The 17,948-nt window shown below is 36.7% G+C and overlaps 1 protein-coding gene across 11 annotated transcripts in view; it reads left to right on the forward strand.

Annotated features, from left to right (window-relative positions):
- The window catches only part of ADAM28 (ADAM metallopeptidase domain 28), a 61,664-nt gene that overhangs the window by 12,228 nt on the left and 31,488 nt on the right, over positions 1-17,948 (forward strand). For all 11 annotated transcript variants that reach the window (XR_008660546.2, XM_055295712.2, XM_055295714.2 and 8 more), the window contains exons 3-8: positions 4,327-4,403; positions 4,596-4,674; positions 6,110-6,186; positions 8,102-8,291; positions 14,808-14,879; positions 15,784-15,855. Coding sequence is in view for 10 of the 11 variants with exons in the window: in XM_055295712.2 (XP_055151687.2) it covers positions 4,327-4,403; positions 4,596-4,674; positions 6,110-6,186; positions 8,102-8,291; positions 14,808-14,879; positions 15,784-15,855 (567 nt within the window). In the remaining variant the exon portion in view is untranslated. The remainder of the gene's footprint in view (positions 1-4,326; positions 4,404-4,595; positions 4,675-6,109; positions 6,187-8,101; positions 8,292-14,807; positions 14,880-15,783; positions 15,856-17,948) is intronic.

The raw sequence follows: 17,948 nt of genomic DNA on the forward strand, positions 1-17,948 counted from the left end.
TTTGGGAGGCCAAGGCGGGTGGATCACGAGGTCGGGAGTTAGAGACTAGTCTGACCAACATGGTGAAACCCTGTCTCTACTAAAAATACACACAAAAATTAGCTGGGTGTGGTGGTGTGCACCTGTAACTCCAGCTTCTCAGGAGGCTGAGGCAGGAGAATCACTTGAATCCTCGGAGGCAGAGGTTGCAGTGAGCTGAGATCATGCCACTGCACTCCAGCCTGGGTGACAGAGTGAGACTCCATCTCAAAAAAAAAAGATACATATATATATATATATATCCCACACAACATTTCTGATATAATTGTAAAGAAGCATTCCAACAGAATGAATCTAATTTTCCCAGCTAGTACATTTGCATCTCTTTTCCTTAGTCACTGATCTCTGGTTTCCATTCTTTCTCACATCTTCTAAACTCCTCCATGTGCAGGATTGTCACATTTAGCAAATAAAAATATAGGATGCCCAGTTAAATTTAAATTTCAAATAAACACCAAATATTTCATTAGTACATCACCATGGTCACAGGGGGCATATGTATTTTAAAAAGTACTGTGTGTTTATATGTATAAACAAATAATATCCTCTGTTTATCTGAGATTCACATTTAATTGGCATCCTGAATTTTATCTGGCAATCCTGTCCTGTGACTTTTGATATCACCCTGTGAACGTCCAGAACTAAACCCTAGCAATCTCTCCATGATTCCAGATTCTGTCCTATCCACTGATCTAAGACTCCTAATGCTGCTGCATGCCTCGTATCTCAATCCTGCCCTGTTAGTGTTCTTGGGTTCTGCCATATCATACTTGTTTTACAAACATAGACTGAAGAACCTAGTGACATCTTTGTTTGCCACACAACAAATATATGATTTCCATTGGCATAGACTCTTCTACAATCTCTCAGGCACACCTTACGACTAATAAGAACACTGTCTTCCAGATATAAGCCAAGTTCTTAGGAGTTATCTTTGTAGCTTCTATGTTGAGACTATGGGTCCTCACTGTGCAAAGACTTGATTAGCAAATACTATTTGAAACAATCCCAAATTCATAGTGCAGTTGACCACCCTTATTATCAAGGGGATCTCTGTATATCCCATAAAAGCTTCATAGGTCTCACCCTAGATTAAGCGCTTCACTTCCCAAGACGGTGAACAGATGGAGGACTTTTGTAGTTATCATTATACAACTGTGCCCTGTGTTGTTTTATTATACAACCAGAGAACTGAGGCACTGGCTTTACCTGTCAGCTATGCCAGGGTTGTGACATCATCTTTCTGACTTGATCACACATGCCACATCGCTTAATATTTCAGCTAGACTGAAATAATCCTGTGTAAATAATTTTTGGGGGCTCGGGATAAAGAACAAGGTAGAACTTTGAATATTTTATTCATAATTACATTCACGATTGTATTTATATGAATGACATAAGGACTAAATAAGTATGTGTTAAATAAATGACCAAATGAATAAGTAAACTCATGGACAAATAAATAAATGTTTATGACTGGAGCATATTACCCATGAACCTCCATTGATACATATTTAACATATACTCTGTGAAAGTCCCTAATGCTGGGAACTTATATTCTAAAGACAGTAACTGTTCTTCATAGAATTCAGCATCCAGATTGTACATGTTCTTAGAGGCCCAAACCATCTAGGTATTGGCCCATATCATAAAAGAAAATATCTTACAGCACAATTCTTCCCTCAGATTGAGAATTCTTTCAGGCCCATTAGCTGATTTAGCAGGGTTTCTAGAGCTCATGAATTTACTGTAAGTTTTGAACAACTGTTGTATTACTAGAATTAAGAACCTGTCTGTGCCTTCTATGGCTGCCCTTGATATTTCCCGTGTGCCCATTGACATGACCTAGACCTTACAGATTTGCTCCATCCCAGGACCATCCAAGACTGTGGCTTTCCCAATCCACCCACTAAATCAGACCCATGACATTATTTTAGAGGAAATTTGGATCTATATGTTTCTGTGGCCAGCTAGTCTTAGTAAAACCAAAATCATTTCCTTCTAGTGAGTGCTCTCCAAATCAAGGTGCATCTTACTTCTCTTGACGCATACTTCAGAACCCACAGAGTACACAACTAGAACACACTTCTTATCCTCAAACCTTGCTCTCCACCAGGGAACTCTCTTTCAAAAGTATTATTACATTACCCAGTGTACTCTCTTTCATAGAGGCCCTGGCTTTCTTCCTTGATCTTTCCTTCCATCCATCATCTTTATGCCAGTGTTGACCAAAACTCCACTCCAAAAGCATTTATTCTTTTTTTAGTAACTAAATCTACTAAAAAGCCATTGCTGAACAGGAAGCAGATATCTGGAAGGCCATTTCTGGTAGAAGACCATATTTGGTATCATTCTCATAGCTTCATTCTAGCTAGCCTTTCTTAAACCTGAACAATAAGAGGTTATGACTATTCTGCATAACTTTTATTTTTAATGCCCTGTCTCTTTCCAGTTCCTGTCGTCCATGAAAATAAGCTGAGTCCATCAACCTCTACTTATCTAGGCCCACATTGGGGGATATTTATAGCCTGGGATTATTGACAGCAGAGCAGACCTCAACCACTGAGGATTTAAGCAAAGTATGGACCGTAACAATTGACTTTGGAGAGGGCTAAATCCCAGCACAGTACTTATGATTTGATGACTCTAACATGCATTGTCTTTCTATGAGCTCAGATACCATACTGGCCAGAAGGGGAGGGAGAGAAGGGAGGCTTGACCTTAGGTGCACCACAGCAGAAGAAACAGAACTCAGTCTATAATATGTGTTTCTCAATCACCTTTGGTCTACCATATTTAGATATCTTTTTTTTTTTTTTTTGAGACAGAGTCTCGCTCTGTTGCCCAGGCTGGAGTGCAGTGGCGCAATCTCGGCTCACTGCAAGCTCCGCCTCCCAGGTTCACGCCATTCTCCCGCCTCAGCCTCTCCGAGTAGCTGGGACTACAGGCGCCCGCCACCACGCCCAGCTAATTTTTTGTATTTTTAGTAGAGACGGGGTTTCACCGTGGTCTCGATCTCCTGACCTCGTGATCCACCCGCCTCGGCCTCCCAAAGTGCTGGGATTACAAGCGTGAGCCACCGCGCCCGGCCTAGATATCTTTAATGACAATAACAAGGCACTTCCTAATAACTTTTTAGATATTGAGTGCAACCACAGCTAAAACCCTGTTTTATAGACCAAAGTCAGAACTTAGTACCCCAAAACATCTTTAAAATAATTCTGTGTAGTCCTCAATAGCTCTCCTTATATACCAATATCCAAGTTTAAAATAATTTTCCTTTTACCTGGTTTGCCTGAGGTAATATTTCTTCCTTCTAAATACGTGGGACTGTGGTTTCTTCTTGATGGTTCTTCCTCACATTACAGTATATATTCCTGTTATGTTTATCATAGTTTATGTTCCAGTTAGTCTTGAGAAGACCTCAAGACCAAAAATCATGAGATGTGATAGAAGTTTTTAGGTGTCTGTGTACACTATTCCTTCTAATCATTTAACTTCCCTTACTCACTTCACCTGGGTAATTTATGTGTCGTCTTAAACATTACTTCCTCAAAAAAGCCTTTCCTGCCCTTAAGACGTTAGACATCCTACTATATACAGCCATTATTATGCACATAACTCACCTCATTGTCTGTCTTTTCACAAGATTGTAAGCTCTCTGACAGTAGGTACCAATTTTTCTTTTTTTTTTTTTGAGATGGAGTCTTGCTCTGTTGCCCAGGCTGGAGTGCAGTGGTGCAATCTCAGCTCACTGCAAGCTCCGCCTCCCGGGTTCACGCCATTCTCCTGCCTCAGCCTCTCTGAGTAGCTGGGACTACAGGCGCCCGCCACCACGCCCGGCTAATTTTTTTGTATTTTTAGTAGAGACAGGGTTTCACCGTGGTCTCGATCTCCTGACCTCGTGATCCACCCGCCTCGGCCTCCCAAAGTGCTGGGATTACAAGCGTGAGCCACTGCGCCCGGCCAGTAGGTACCAATTTTTCTTGCTTAGAGTAGAATTTTCAAAACCAAGCAGTATCTTGCAAAGAAACAGCACTCACTCAAACAATACTTGTAAAATGCAGGGATGGATGGATGGAAGGATGGATGGATAAAAGGCTCTCAGATAATTTGTTTATTTAGTTGCCGGAGTTGTTTGATCTGTTAAAAGGGGAAGAGGCAAGCATTTGGTATTATACTGCTAAAAAAATAGATATTGCTCGCTAATGACTACACAGATAGAAATATAATAGTCAAATGAATATATGTTTTTAATTACAAGTAAATGTTTGTATATTTTTGCAGGAACAATTTGAAACTGAATTAAAGTATAAAATGACAGTTAATGGAAAAATTGCAGTGCTTTATTTGAAAAAAAACAAGTAAGTATCTTTACCTGTGATATTATCCTCAGCAAGAGCAAGGCAGCCTGTGGAGACTGTGCTGAGTCTGTTGCTGCTTATGGCTCACACAGACCTGGACTCATCAGCTTTTGCTCTCAAATGACTTGAGAAGTTCATTGGACTTAGCAATCAGCACAAGTAACCACAACATTTTTGTGTTTCTTTCTCCAGGAACCTCCTTGCACCAGGCTACACAGAAATATATTATAATTCCACTGGAAAGGAGATCACCACAAGCCCACAAATTATGGTATAACAGTCTCTTCAATTCCTTCATCGGGGTTTTACCCACAGACCTAAAGGCAGTGTCCTTGCTAGGCAAATAATAGAAGTGAAACTGCATTTATAACATTAGTGCTTTTTTCAGCAGTAGCCATTACCTAATTGATCTTCCACTTTTCTTTTTTTTATATTTTAACAAGAACAAAACAATTTCTTGGCAACTCTGGTAAGTTTTTCCAGCCTTTAAGGACTCCGGTAGAAAGGTGGGTAGAAGGAGCATGTTATTTTCTTTTTTTTCTTTTTCTTTTTTTTGAGACGGGAGTCTCGCTGTGTCACCCAGGCTGGAGTGCTGGAGTGCAGCAGTGGCGTGATCTCAGCTCACTGCAAGCTCCGCCTCCCGGGTTCACGCCATTCGCCTGCCTCAGCCTCTCCGAGTAGCTGGGATTACAGGCGCCCGCCACCATGCCCAGCTAATTTTTTATATTTTTAGTAGAGATGGGGTTTCACCGTGGTCTCGATCTCCTGACCTCGTGATCCGCCCGCCTTGGCCTCCCAAAGTGCTGGGATTACAAGCGTGAGCCACCGCGCCCAGCCAGAGCATGTTATTTTCTTGAGAGTGAAGAGTTACATAACTCTGGTGCTTTCAATCAATTTCTGTCATTTCTCTGGATTTGTGGTCTTTTCAGCCAAGACTATTTCCTCAATGGCAGTTGCAGAATTGTTTTTCTTAAACAATTTTTCTTGACTGCTATTCATAGCCCACCTTTTCTCAGACTGAGCAGATGACAGTGTGTAGCCATGTGAAGGGTCATGCACCATTACCTCTTTTTCTGAGCTCTTTTCCATGGGAAGCCCTTCAAGCATTGTTCTCTGTAGCAATAATATCAGAGTTTACATAGGCCAACACCTCATCTGCCCCAAACTAGAAAGGTCCTTCATGGAACACCCACACGGGAAAATGTTAAGAAGGGCATTTTGCTCCAAATGCAGGCAAGAAATGTGCTGATCCAGCTAATCTGATGGTACACTTCAGATAAATCAAGAAAGTAAAAACAAAAGCCCAATCTGAATAACCCATCCTTTGGAAGAAAGCTTGTAGATTTTTGCTAGAAAAAAGTTAATCAGAAATTGGCCAAAAGGAAAAATGAGTGCCCAGTGTTTTAGGAGCTCAGGTTTTAAACTGACATATCCAAGTTTATTCCATCTAAATATTATTGACATTCATCCGACTTAGTCACATTGACAGTTAATACCTTGTAAACATTTTGGGATCATTAACTGACATTAACAATTTTAACTTATATGAAATATTTTAATTATGTTTTAAACATCTTAGTTTACTGTTGTACAGCAGAATATTGTTTGAAAGCATTTAAAATCCTGTTTCAAGATTTCAAATGTGGCTTTAACAGTGGCACTAAAATTCACATGTACTTCTCTTTACAAAACCCCTTTTCCTTTAGGATGATTGTTATTATCAAGGACATATCATTAATGAAAAGGTTTCTGACGCTAGCATCAGCACATGTAGGGGTCTAAGGTAAGACTTGAGGAATGTTTTGCATGCACCTGTGATTGTGGTATTTATGTATATATCTAACCAACCAGATGAATCCCAAATATCATTAATTTTTATATAGTTGAATATAAATCATAAGGGCCATAAAATTTTGAAATTTGAAGAAACACCACTTCTCTTGATAGTGGCTTGTAAATTACATATCCGAATTGCTTTCAAATATATTTTTGTTAGCTTATTTTTAAAATACAGGATTTTGAGTCCCAGTTCTGGAGTCAGAATCTTTAGGTAATGGGAACTGCTCTCTCTTCTCACTCTTCACTTTATTTTACTCATTAATTTAGATGGAGTCTTGCTCTGTCACCAGGCTGGAGTATAGTGGTGCGATTTCAGCTCACTGCAATCTCAGTCTCCTGGGTTCAAGTGATTCTCCTACCTCAGCCTCTCGAGTAGCTGGGATTACAGATGCCCACCACCACACCTGGCTAGGTTTTGCATTTTTAATATAGACAGAATTTCACCATATTGGCCAGGTTGGTCTTGAACTCCTGACCTCAAGTGGTCCGCCCACCTCAGCCTCCCAAAGTGCTGGAATTAGAGGCGTGAGCCACCACCCCCAGACTCTCTCCCCACTTTAAGCTCTCGCTCTTTCTCTCTCTAGATTGCCTTATCCATGACCATGACATCCCATTCTGTCTGTTAATGATATACTATGCATCTGTCTGTAGTAAGGTGGCTCTTCTGATGTCCAGACTTGATTATCTAATTTTCTTTTTCGTATTTTCAGTTGGATATCTTAAAGAAACCTCAATATCCGTGTGCCTTAAACCAAACTAATGATTGTCTCTTGAATCTGGTATGGTTTCCATGTTCTGTATTTTAATTAATGGTATAATCAAATAATCACTTGCCCAATTCAGAAACCTAAATTCCTTGAGGTCTGCTTGCCCCTCAGCCCTGCATTTTCAATCCCTTATCAAGTCTTATTAATTCTATCTTCTAAACACTTTCTGAAATTGTTCATTCTGTCTCTACTGCAGTATCCTAGTCCATCTACCATGATTCCTTATGCAGACTATTGCGATAAACCACATAATTTGTCTTCTCATATCCACTCTTGCCATTATCTAATTTTATGTACACTTAATTCAGTCTATTATATTCTCTTGTACTTTTTCTTCACATCAATTATTATAATTATATGTAAGTACTTACTATATAATTATATATATTCTGTGATTATTTGATACACATTCATCTTCCTCATTTGAACATAAGCTCCATAAGAAAAGAGGCCATGTCTTTATTTTTGCTGTCTACCCTTAGTCCAATGCCTAATGAATAATGGGTACTCAATGAATATTGGTTGAATGAATCCTGGTTCAAGGCTTTAGCAGAGAAAATTGAGAAGAAATTGATAATATTTATTTGTCATGTGCTTTACACATTCTCACGTTCAATCTTTACTATCACTATACTAGGCAGGTATCATGACAAATAAATGTGGAGAACCTGGGGCTTGTGAGTTTAAAGAATTTTCCCAATGTATCACAGTGAATGACTTATAAAGCCAGTATTTTAACACTTATCTATAAAACTCTAAAATCCTTTTCATTATAAGTGTACCTTTAGAACAAGTATAGCATTAAAATTGGAAGAATGCTGGACCAAGTGTCAGGAAATACTCATTCTAGTGCCAGAACTGATATGGTTGGTCGCACGACACTGCAGCAGTCACTTCTCCCTAATATGTCTTATTTCCTTGTAGAAAATAAATTTAGATAATCTCCAAGGTATCTTCAGCTTTAAGTTTTACTGTATTTTTTTGCCATGAGCTTAAATCGTTTTTGACATTGACTAGGAATTTTAAAGGTCCTCTTTTGGATCTTATAAATCTGTATGAACTTAAGCAGCCAGAACTCTAATGTTTTTTCAGGGGCTACTTCAGTCAGGGGAATCAAAGATACTTTATTGAACCTTTAAGCCCCATACATCGGGATGGACAGGAACATGCACTCTTCAAGTATGACCCTAATGAAAAGAATTATGACGGCACCTGTGGAATGGATGGTGTGTTGTGGGCCCATGATTTGCAGAACATTGTCCTACCTGCCACCAGGCTAGTAGTATGTATAACTTTTTATTTTTTATTTGAAATGCTCTCATGTACTCTGCCCTGGTTTCCAGAATCAGCAGTGCAATTTACTGAAACTATAGTCATTTTTGAAATTAGTAAGTTATAGAGACACTAATTCTTAAATATTGCTAGACATTAATGATTCATTTAACAAGTACTTAGGAATCAACTATTTTTTTTTTTTTGAGATGGGGTTTCACCATGTTGGTCAGGCTGGTCTCCAACTCCCGACCTCAGGTGATCCACCTGGCTCAGCCTCCCAAAGTGCTGGGATTACAGGCGTGAGCCACCGTGCTCAGCTGGAATCAACTACTATTTTCAGCAATGTACAAAGGTTAAAAATAAGTGTAAAATATAACTGCCCTCTAGAAGCAGGAACCTGTCACAGTATTCCCTGTAGCCTATAATAAACCACAAAGATATAAAGTATTATTATTAATTTGCTCTTGATTTTAGCCAAAAAGCTATGAAGTGATTATTATTAGTTTGAAATCAAACATCTTGCTGTCATCATAAATTCATTCAGCAAATCGCTCTTAAAGTGCTGTCACAGGTGCTGGGGAGATAGAAATGAGCAAAATAGACATAGAATCTGGCTACAGGAACTTAAAATATTATTTTATGTGTGGAATTCTGCTTCTAGTCATATGAGAAAAATGAATATAGTTTTGTGTTTTAGACTGTAAAGGATATATCAAAATATCTTTGTTGACATTACTTTTATTTCCTTGTTGATACTACTTTTATTTCCAAGATTTATTTCAAATCCCATCATTTCTTTTAAATGCTCTCAGAGTCTGTGAGCACAGGGCATAATTTGGTCTAAATAAAAGTTCTAGTCAGTTTAATTTTCTGTAGGTTTAAATTCTACCAGCAAGTTCAGTGGTAAAGGTAAATGTATAGTCAAACCCAGAATACTCCAATACTGTTAAGTGCTCTGTAGATCACATATATCTCTAGTATGAAACTTAAAAACCAAATGAGTCAAAAATAATGATACCCATAATAATTTGTTAAGAAATATATAATATAAATATGTATATTGTGACATTAAAAGTATAAATTGTCAGGGGGAAGATAAAAGCCTAGAGTTTTTATACACGACTGAAGTTAAGTTGTTATTGGTGTAAGATACTCCATTACAACTATAAGATGTTTTATGTAAACCTCATGGTAAATACAAAAAAAAAACTATAGCAGATACCAATGATAAAGAGAAAAGTATAAAAATGCAGCACTACAGAACAATGACCAAATCACAAAAATAAACAACGGAGGAAGAAATGAAAAAAAAAAACTATAAAACAAAATGGCAGTGGATCCTTACCTATAAATAATTACTTGGAATGTAGATGGATTAAATTTTCCAATCAAAAGATAAAGAGTGGCTGAATGGCTGAAGAAACAAGATCTGACTATATGCTGCCTCCAAGATACACTTTTAAGCTTTAAAGACATGCATAGGCTGAAAGAAAAAGATGGAAGAACATATTCCATGCAAATGGTAACAAAATAGACAAACTCTTAGACTAAGAGAAAAACTCAAATATATAAAATCAGAAATCAAAGTGGAGATATTACAAAAGATGTCTCAGAAATGAAAAAAAAGATCTTAAAGTACTAATATGAAAAACTATTTGTCAATAAATTTGATAGCCTAGAGAAAATAGATGAATTCCTAGAAAAATACAACCTATAAGAGTTGAATCAGAAAGAAGTAGAAAGCCTGAACAGACCAATAACAAAAAGATTGAAATAGTAATTAAAAATCTTTCAACAAGGAAAGCCTAGGACTACATGGCTCTAGAGCTGAAAAGTATCAAACATTCAAAGAAGAATTATTACCAATACTTTTTAAAATTTTCAAAAAAAATAATAGAGACGGAAGGTGTACTGCTTAGTACTTGTTACAAGCCCAGCATTACCTTTATACCTAACCCAAGACAAAGACACCAAAGAAAGGAAAACTACAGGCCAATAATTCTGACAAACATTGAGGTAAAAATTTTCAATAAAATATTAGCAAATCAAATTCAACAACACATCCAAAAGATCATACATCATAATCAAATGGGATTTATCCTTGGCATACTGACTTAACATACACGAATTGATCAATGTAATATATCAATCATATCAACAGACTGAACGACAAAAAATACATGATCATATCAATTGGTGAAAAGGCATTAAACAAAGTTCAACATGCTTTCTTGATTAAAAGTTTAGGTGGTTAAATAATGGTGTGGAGTTAATGGTTCTTGATTTGAGAGTTTAGGCATAGAAGAAAAGTTCCTCAACTTCATAAAGGCCATTTATTTATTTATTTTTATTTTTTAGCAGTCAAATATACCTTATTTTATTCCCATACAATGCTACAAATTATCTTGATTTAAGATATTTGTAAACATTCTATAGCAGCTAGGAACATGTTTTTCCAAAACCAAATCAAAGTTGACAGTTTATAATCAGAAAACTTTTTTACATGCCAGTTACATTTCAGAGATTTTGTCATTCTTATATTCTTCTTTCTTCATAGAAGTAAGTGCTCACTCAAATATGTGGGCCTTCTTCTGAAATTCGTTTAATACATAACTTTTGTCCTTGGCTTAGATGGAATTCGAGTTTTGATAAGAAACGTGTGGTTGAATGCACATAATCACAGGCTTTCAGCAACCACACAAATGTTGATAGTGTGCAATGCAGTTGTTGATGATTAAACAATAATGAAAATTTAAGAACACTTGCATTATTTTATTTGAAGCTGGAATGATGTGAAACTCTAAAATATGTCTCAGCCCAAGCAATAAGGTTTACCTGCCCACTCTTCTTGCTCCTTATTTTTTAAATTAAAAGCCATTTATGGAAAGCCACTGATAACATCATAATCACTTGGAAAGAAGAAATAGAAAGCCATTCTTCTGGTACCAGGCAAAGATGCCTACTCTTGCCACTTCTATTAAACGTGTACCAGAAGTACTATCAAGAGCATTTAGAAAAGAAAAGGAAGCAAACATTCAACTTGGAAAGGAAGAAGTAAAATTACCTCTATTTGCAGATGAAATGATTCTACCTATAGAAAACCCTAATGACTCCACTGAAAAACCATTAACACTAATAAATAAATTCAATAAAGTTGCAGGATATAAAACCAACATACAAAATCTGTGACATTTCTATACACAAATAACAACCTAGCCAAAAAAGAAATCAAGAACACCATTCCATTTATAACATAAATAATACTTGGGAATAAATTTTACTAAGGAGGTGAAAGACCTGTACACCGAAGACTTTAAAACATTGATGAAGGAAATTGAAGAAAACGCAAATAAATGAATATCCCATGCTCATGAATTAGAAGAATGTTGTTAAAATGTTCATACTACCTAAAGCAATGAGCAAATTCAACGCAGTCCTTATAAAAACCCCAATGACAGTATTTACAGAAATAAGAAAAAAATCATAAAATTTGCATGGAACCACAAAATATCCCAAATAGTCAAAGGAATTCTGAGGAAAAAAGAAGACATCATACTACCTGACTTAAAGTTATATCACAAAGATATAGTAATCGAACCAGTGTAATGGCATAAAAGCAGACACCTAGACCAGTGGGTCAGAATAGAAGCTCAGAAATAAATCCAAACATATATGGCCAATTAATTTTCAACAAGGGCACCAAAATGACACACTGGGGAAAGGATAGTCTCTTCGATAAATAGTGCTGGGAAAACTGGATATCCACGTGCAAAATTATGAAATTGAACCCTTTTCTTATAACTAAAAATCAAAATGAATAAGAAACCTAAATGTAATACCTAAAACCATAAAACTCCTAGAAGAAAATAGAGGGGAAAAGCTGTTTGACATTAACCTTGACAATGACTTCTTAAATACCATATCGAAAAGCTAAGGTTATAAAAGTAAAAATGTAAAAAAAGAGACTATATCAAACAAAAAAGCTTCTGCACAGCAAAGAAAATAAAATGAAAAGGAATCTAAAAAAAGGGAGGGGGGTGAGTGTCAAATATATAGAGGTAGAGAATAAAACAGTGGTTACCAGGGTCTAGGTAGGGACAGGAAATGGGGAGATACAGGTCTAAGGATACCAAGTAGCCGATGTGCGGGGTAAAGCAGTTGAAAGATCTAATGTACAATATGAGGACTGTTAAGGACAAACTGTAGACCAATTTAACGGAGTTTAATTGAGCAAAGAAAGGTTTGAGAATCCAGCAGCCCTCAGAACCAGAAGACGTCGAGAGCAACTCCACGCTGCTCGATGGTTCGAGAGGATTTATGGACAGAAAAATGACTACAGAAAATGGATTAAGGTATAGAAACAGCTGCACTGGTTACAGCTTGGTGTTTGCCTTATTTGAACATGGTTTGAACAGTTGGCCACCTTTGATTGGCCAGAAGCTGGTGAAACTCTCAGCTATATGTTGGTGTGAATATCAGCTCCTGGGTTTGCTTGTACAGGCCTCTTAGCCCTCTGTTTCCATTCCTTGGTAACTACATGGAAAGAGCTTTGCTTTTGAGACATTTTATCGTTTTGGCTTTCCTCTATCTCAGGAGTGCTACTCCTTCTCATTTCCTTTCTGTCACCCTTGCTCTGATTGACTGGTAAAGATTAGAGAACCTCACATAGCTCAATCCTGGCTCTTTTTCTTTATCTATACATTCTTCCTAGGTAATCTCACCCTGCCCTGTGCCTTATTTAAATAGGAACTGTGCACTAATGGCCATCAGACGTATATCTCTAGCCTCTGCCCCTCTCCTAAAGGCCAGACTGTTATAATTATCTTTTTAATATATCTACTCAAACATCTGATACCACAAACCTAAAATATGCCCCCAAAAGAACTACCAATTTTTAAACCACAAACAAAACCTACTTCTTCTTATTCTCCCCATTTTACTTAACACCACCACCACTCATCATTTGATCAAATTTGGATCTAGAAATTATCCTTGATTCCCTTTTTCTTCATCCCTCCTTATATGGTATCCTTCAACAAGTGTCTCCGATATATTTTAGATCTTTTACTTTGCTCCCTTTTCTGACTACCCCAAGGTACCATCTCATAATAACCATGACAACAGCCTCTGCCTGACCTGTCCATCCCAGTTCAGCAGAATCCACACTCCACACAATCAATCCAGTGCTATTTTTATTGTAAGTCGCATCACAACCTTTTTCTGTTCAAAGCCCTCTGATGTCTTCCCATTGCATTTAGTATGAAAGCCACACAACTGACCATGGGTCACAAACCCCTATACGATTGTGGTCCCATCGACCTCTCTGGTCTCCTCCTACTCTTTACTCCCCATCTCTTGGTGACCTCCCCCATTATGTTATAAAAATACAAGCATTTTTTTTTCTATGCTCTAAATATGCCAATACTATTTCACCTTAGAGTCTATTTACTCATTTTTTTTTTTCCCTGCTGGAATTGTCTTCCAATTTATCTTTTCTTGCCTGGCTTCTCATTTTCCTTAATACACCTGCTTGAGGGCCAGCTCTTTAGAGAATTTCACCTATTCTGAAATAACTACCTAGTAACTCAATATCACATGCCCACTTTAATCCTCCACATAGTACTGGCCACGATCTGATATGTTTATGTTTGTCTCTTGTGAGCTCCATCAGCAGAGAGACCATGTTGATTTCACTACGTATTTGCAGTTCCCAGAGCACTCTCAGTGTATTGTAAGTGCAAATAAATATGTCGTTCCCATGGAGGGTAGGAAGTAAGTACATGTCTCATTAGATAATACCTAAAAATCTATCTTCAGGAATTTGTTCTTTGTAATCGAACTTTAGTTACCTATTAAAAGACATGCACTTCCAGAAATGCAATCTAATAAACTTTGATGAGCTATTATTTAGTAGGAATAATCTATCAGTCCCTTTTCAATGAGACAGTCCACTATGTAACTTTTTTTTTTTTTTGAGATGGAGAAAGGAACAGAACATTGGTAAATTTGAAACATGGGAAGGAAATTCAACTCTGCCTGAAGAGAACAAAGTAGACTAGAAACAATGGTGTCTCTGCATTGCACCATTGATAAGGGAGCAGGTATTTCACCAGGATATGGATTAAAGGCTACCAAAGAAAACAAAAAGCAAACTAACTAAAAACACTAGGAGGATGCTGAAGTCAAACTTTCTCTACTTTGTCTCAGGATGGTGAAGAAGTCTACTGTTCAAAACCATAGAAAGACTTTGGTTTTATTTCTAGCTCCCCTATTAGTAACATAATTTAGACCCCTTGGTAAAATGAAGGAGTCAGACCAGAATATTGCTGGTGTCCCTTCACCTCCAAATTTATGAGCCTTGTCAGTAGATAATCCTGCCTGTTGAATTGGTGTTAAAATGCTGATATTGTCTGCCTTTACTCCAGATATCAACCAACCGCTTATAAAATTACAGATGTCAAATAATAGAAGAACTTTTGTGGGAAACGATGTCGTATCAGTAATTCTCCTCTTTATATTTCAGAAATTGAATGACAGGAAGGTTCAGGAACATGAGAAATACATAGAATATTATTTGGTCCTGGATAATGGTGAGGTAATTATATGAGATAAATGTGCTGTCTTCCAAAACTCCCATCCACATATATTTATTATGTGAGACATTAAATATCTGGATGAGATTTAAAGAATCATGAATATGAGCTATGGTTACATGTTTTTCTAAAACTATGAAATTTGACATTTATAATTAAGCTGATATGATTTCTTCTTTTCAGAGAGATCAGGGCAATTGATATGATATGCATAAATTGTTGGCACTTATAATACTATTTTCTTATTGACTTAAGAGTACCCGACTTAGTTTCCAATTACATTCTTCTGTCATTTTGTCTTTTGTTAAGTAGTTAAATCATTTGTAAATTAAAATTTATTCTCATTAGGGAGTCAGTATAAAAGCTTAATTGGTCACAATGAAAGCTTAGTGAACGGAATCCTCTGAAAAGGCAAATCTTTGGTGATAGTCACTGTTTATCTTCTACTGTAAGAATGCATTTTCATATACTGGGTTTTCAAAATTTAAAATGCACATGTCTATGAAAATATAAGTCAACTATTAGCTCAGGCCCTAAAACTTTGGCTTTACTTACTGTGCTTAATTCATGTATTGTTCATATACGTATCTCTTAAATTAATGAGATATTCCTTCTGTTAATTCTGCACAGCTTAGAAAACCATAGAATTTAAGTGAAAATACATTTGGAGTAATTCTTTAGAGCTTTATACTGAGCTACTACTTCAGAAGAGAAAACATCATATTCACTCCCAAAGTGCTTTAATGTAGCTAGATGAATAGGAATTAATTTGATTCTAACTTTTAATTAACTCTAATAACTAATCTTTAATTAAAATCAATAATAAGTAATAGAAGATGCCTTTTTAACCTTCCAAGTATATTCATTTTTATCAATGCCCATATTCTTTCTTAATTTTTCTTTTAGTTTAAAAAGTACAATGAGAATCAAGATGAGATCAGAAAGAGGGTGTTTGAGATGGCTAATTATGTCAACATGGTAAGACATATTTTATTACCTGCAGTTTTAAACAGTTTGCTGGGAGATGTCATTGGGTTTTTCAATGAATACACATGAAGCATGGAAGCAAAGTCAAGACATTTGAGACCAATGTGGCTGACTGGCTCCCAAAAGATGACCACAACTTTTGCTACATAGGTGAACATGAATATTAATACCACAAACCAACACTTTTCTTATTTACCTGCCACACTATTGTCAGGTATAAGAAGACAGAAAGACTACATGGGTGCATTGTATTTTCCAAAAATCCACTAAGAAAATGCTGAAGACCAAATCCCAACAGAAAGCTGTTCCAGAGGGGAAAAAATAATTTAAAAAATGCCAAGCACTGTCACAGTAGCATATTTCATAAAATCTCATGTAATCCCCAGAACAATTCTAAATGTTACTAAAGCCTAATGCATAGCTAAGGAATCATATTCTCAGAAACAAAGTAACTTACCTAAGATCACAAAGTGAGAAAAGGATAGCCATGAGGTTTGAATATAGATTTGTCAGTTTTCCAAACCCATTTGAGTCATACAACTGACTATGTTCTTTAGACATGATTGTGTTATCTAATTTCCAAAATATTTAAAAAATGATTTTACAACCTTTAAATACTAATTCTTAGTTTTCTGTTTGTTGGTTATGTAGTTGGCATACTTATTTTGAAATGAATGAGTCTCTTTGTGGTATCCTATAAATGCTCTAAAGATAATTTTTTTTGTTGTTGTACAACATAATGCTGTAATATACTTATTTTGATATGCATATACATAGTGAAGTGATTACCACAGTCAATATATATGAAATAAAAAAGTAATACATTTCCTTTTTATGTTGATGAGAATGATTTGTGGAGGGCTAAACATTGATAATGCAGGAAAGATAGAAGAATTGTTGGAATAATCTTGATTGGGGGAGAAATAAGAGATTTAGGGCATGAATGGAGAAATTGGCCTTAGACTCAGAGGTTGTTCATTTACATAGCAGATGGGGAGGCGCAGGGTGTTCGGACAAGAATAGGTGAGGCGACAGGCCAATGGTGGGAGCTTGTGGACGTTCTCTTCAGATTGCTCTTATAGTCTCAGTGAATGTGGAAGCAAGGACAACTGTGAAAGTCAAATTTAAAGGCAATGTTAGAATTACTAAGAAGAGGAGTATAAAAAATGTGTGCAGAAAACTGCATGTGAATGGAATTTGGAAATACAGCAGTTTTGCTGGAATGTATTAAGGACTACTTGAGCTTAGTTGTCACAGCTTTAAAGTGAGAGCAATCAGAACAACGTGTTTTCCCCTGTGTTCAAGGGCAGAAGGAGGAGAGATGTAGAGGCAAGTTGCTTTTAACCAGGATTGGAGTTTTGTTGGGTGAGTAAAATTAAGCAAGAAAGGAACAAGGAAGTTGAGGGAATAATCAAGTGAAGTATGATAACATGTCTGGATTTTAACTTCATTTTCAGTAACTGCATTCCTTAATGCTTTTCTTGTTTTCCAAACTACCTTTTTTAAAAAGAAATATTTAAGTTTCTTAGCAGAAAGTTGCTGTTGAGAATGTCTGTCACTGTGCACTTTTAGCAACTATAGTAGTAATTTAAGCTTTTATCTTTAGAGTAAGCATATTGTTTCATAAGTTTAAGTCATTATTTCTAAAGTTTATCCTATATGCATTGTGGATTATTTGGTTCAATCCATGTTTAAGATTAGAGGACCATTGTCTCATTCTGAAAATACATAAAATGGGTGGCTCATAAATGACAGCAATTTATTGCTCACAGTTCTGGGGGCTGGGAAGTCCAAATCAAGTTCCATCAAGATTTGGTTTCTGGTGAAGATTGTCTTCCTGGCTTGGAGACAGCTGCTTTCCCACTGTGCCTTTATATGGTGGAAAGGACAAAGCAATTCTCTGGGGATCTCTTTTTTAAGGGCACTAATCTCATTCACGAGGGCTCCACTCCCGTGACCTAATCACCTCCCAAAGGCCCCACCTCCTAACACCATCACCTTGGGAGTTAGGATTTCAACACATGAATTTTGGGGACACAAACATTCAAATTGTAGCAACTACTTAGCTTATTGTAAATGCATCG

This window comes from Symphalangus syndactylus, chromosome 10, assembly GCF_028878055.3.
Source record: "Symphalangus syndactylus isolate Jambi chromosome 10, NHGRI_mSymSyn1-v2.1_pri, whole genome shotgun sequence".
Taxonomy (NCBI): Eukaryota; Metazoa; Chordata; class Mammalia; order Primates; family Hylobatidae; genus Symphalangus; species Symphalangus syndactylus.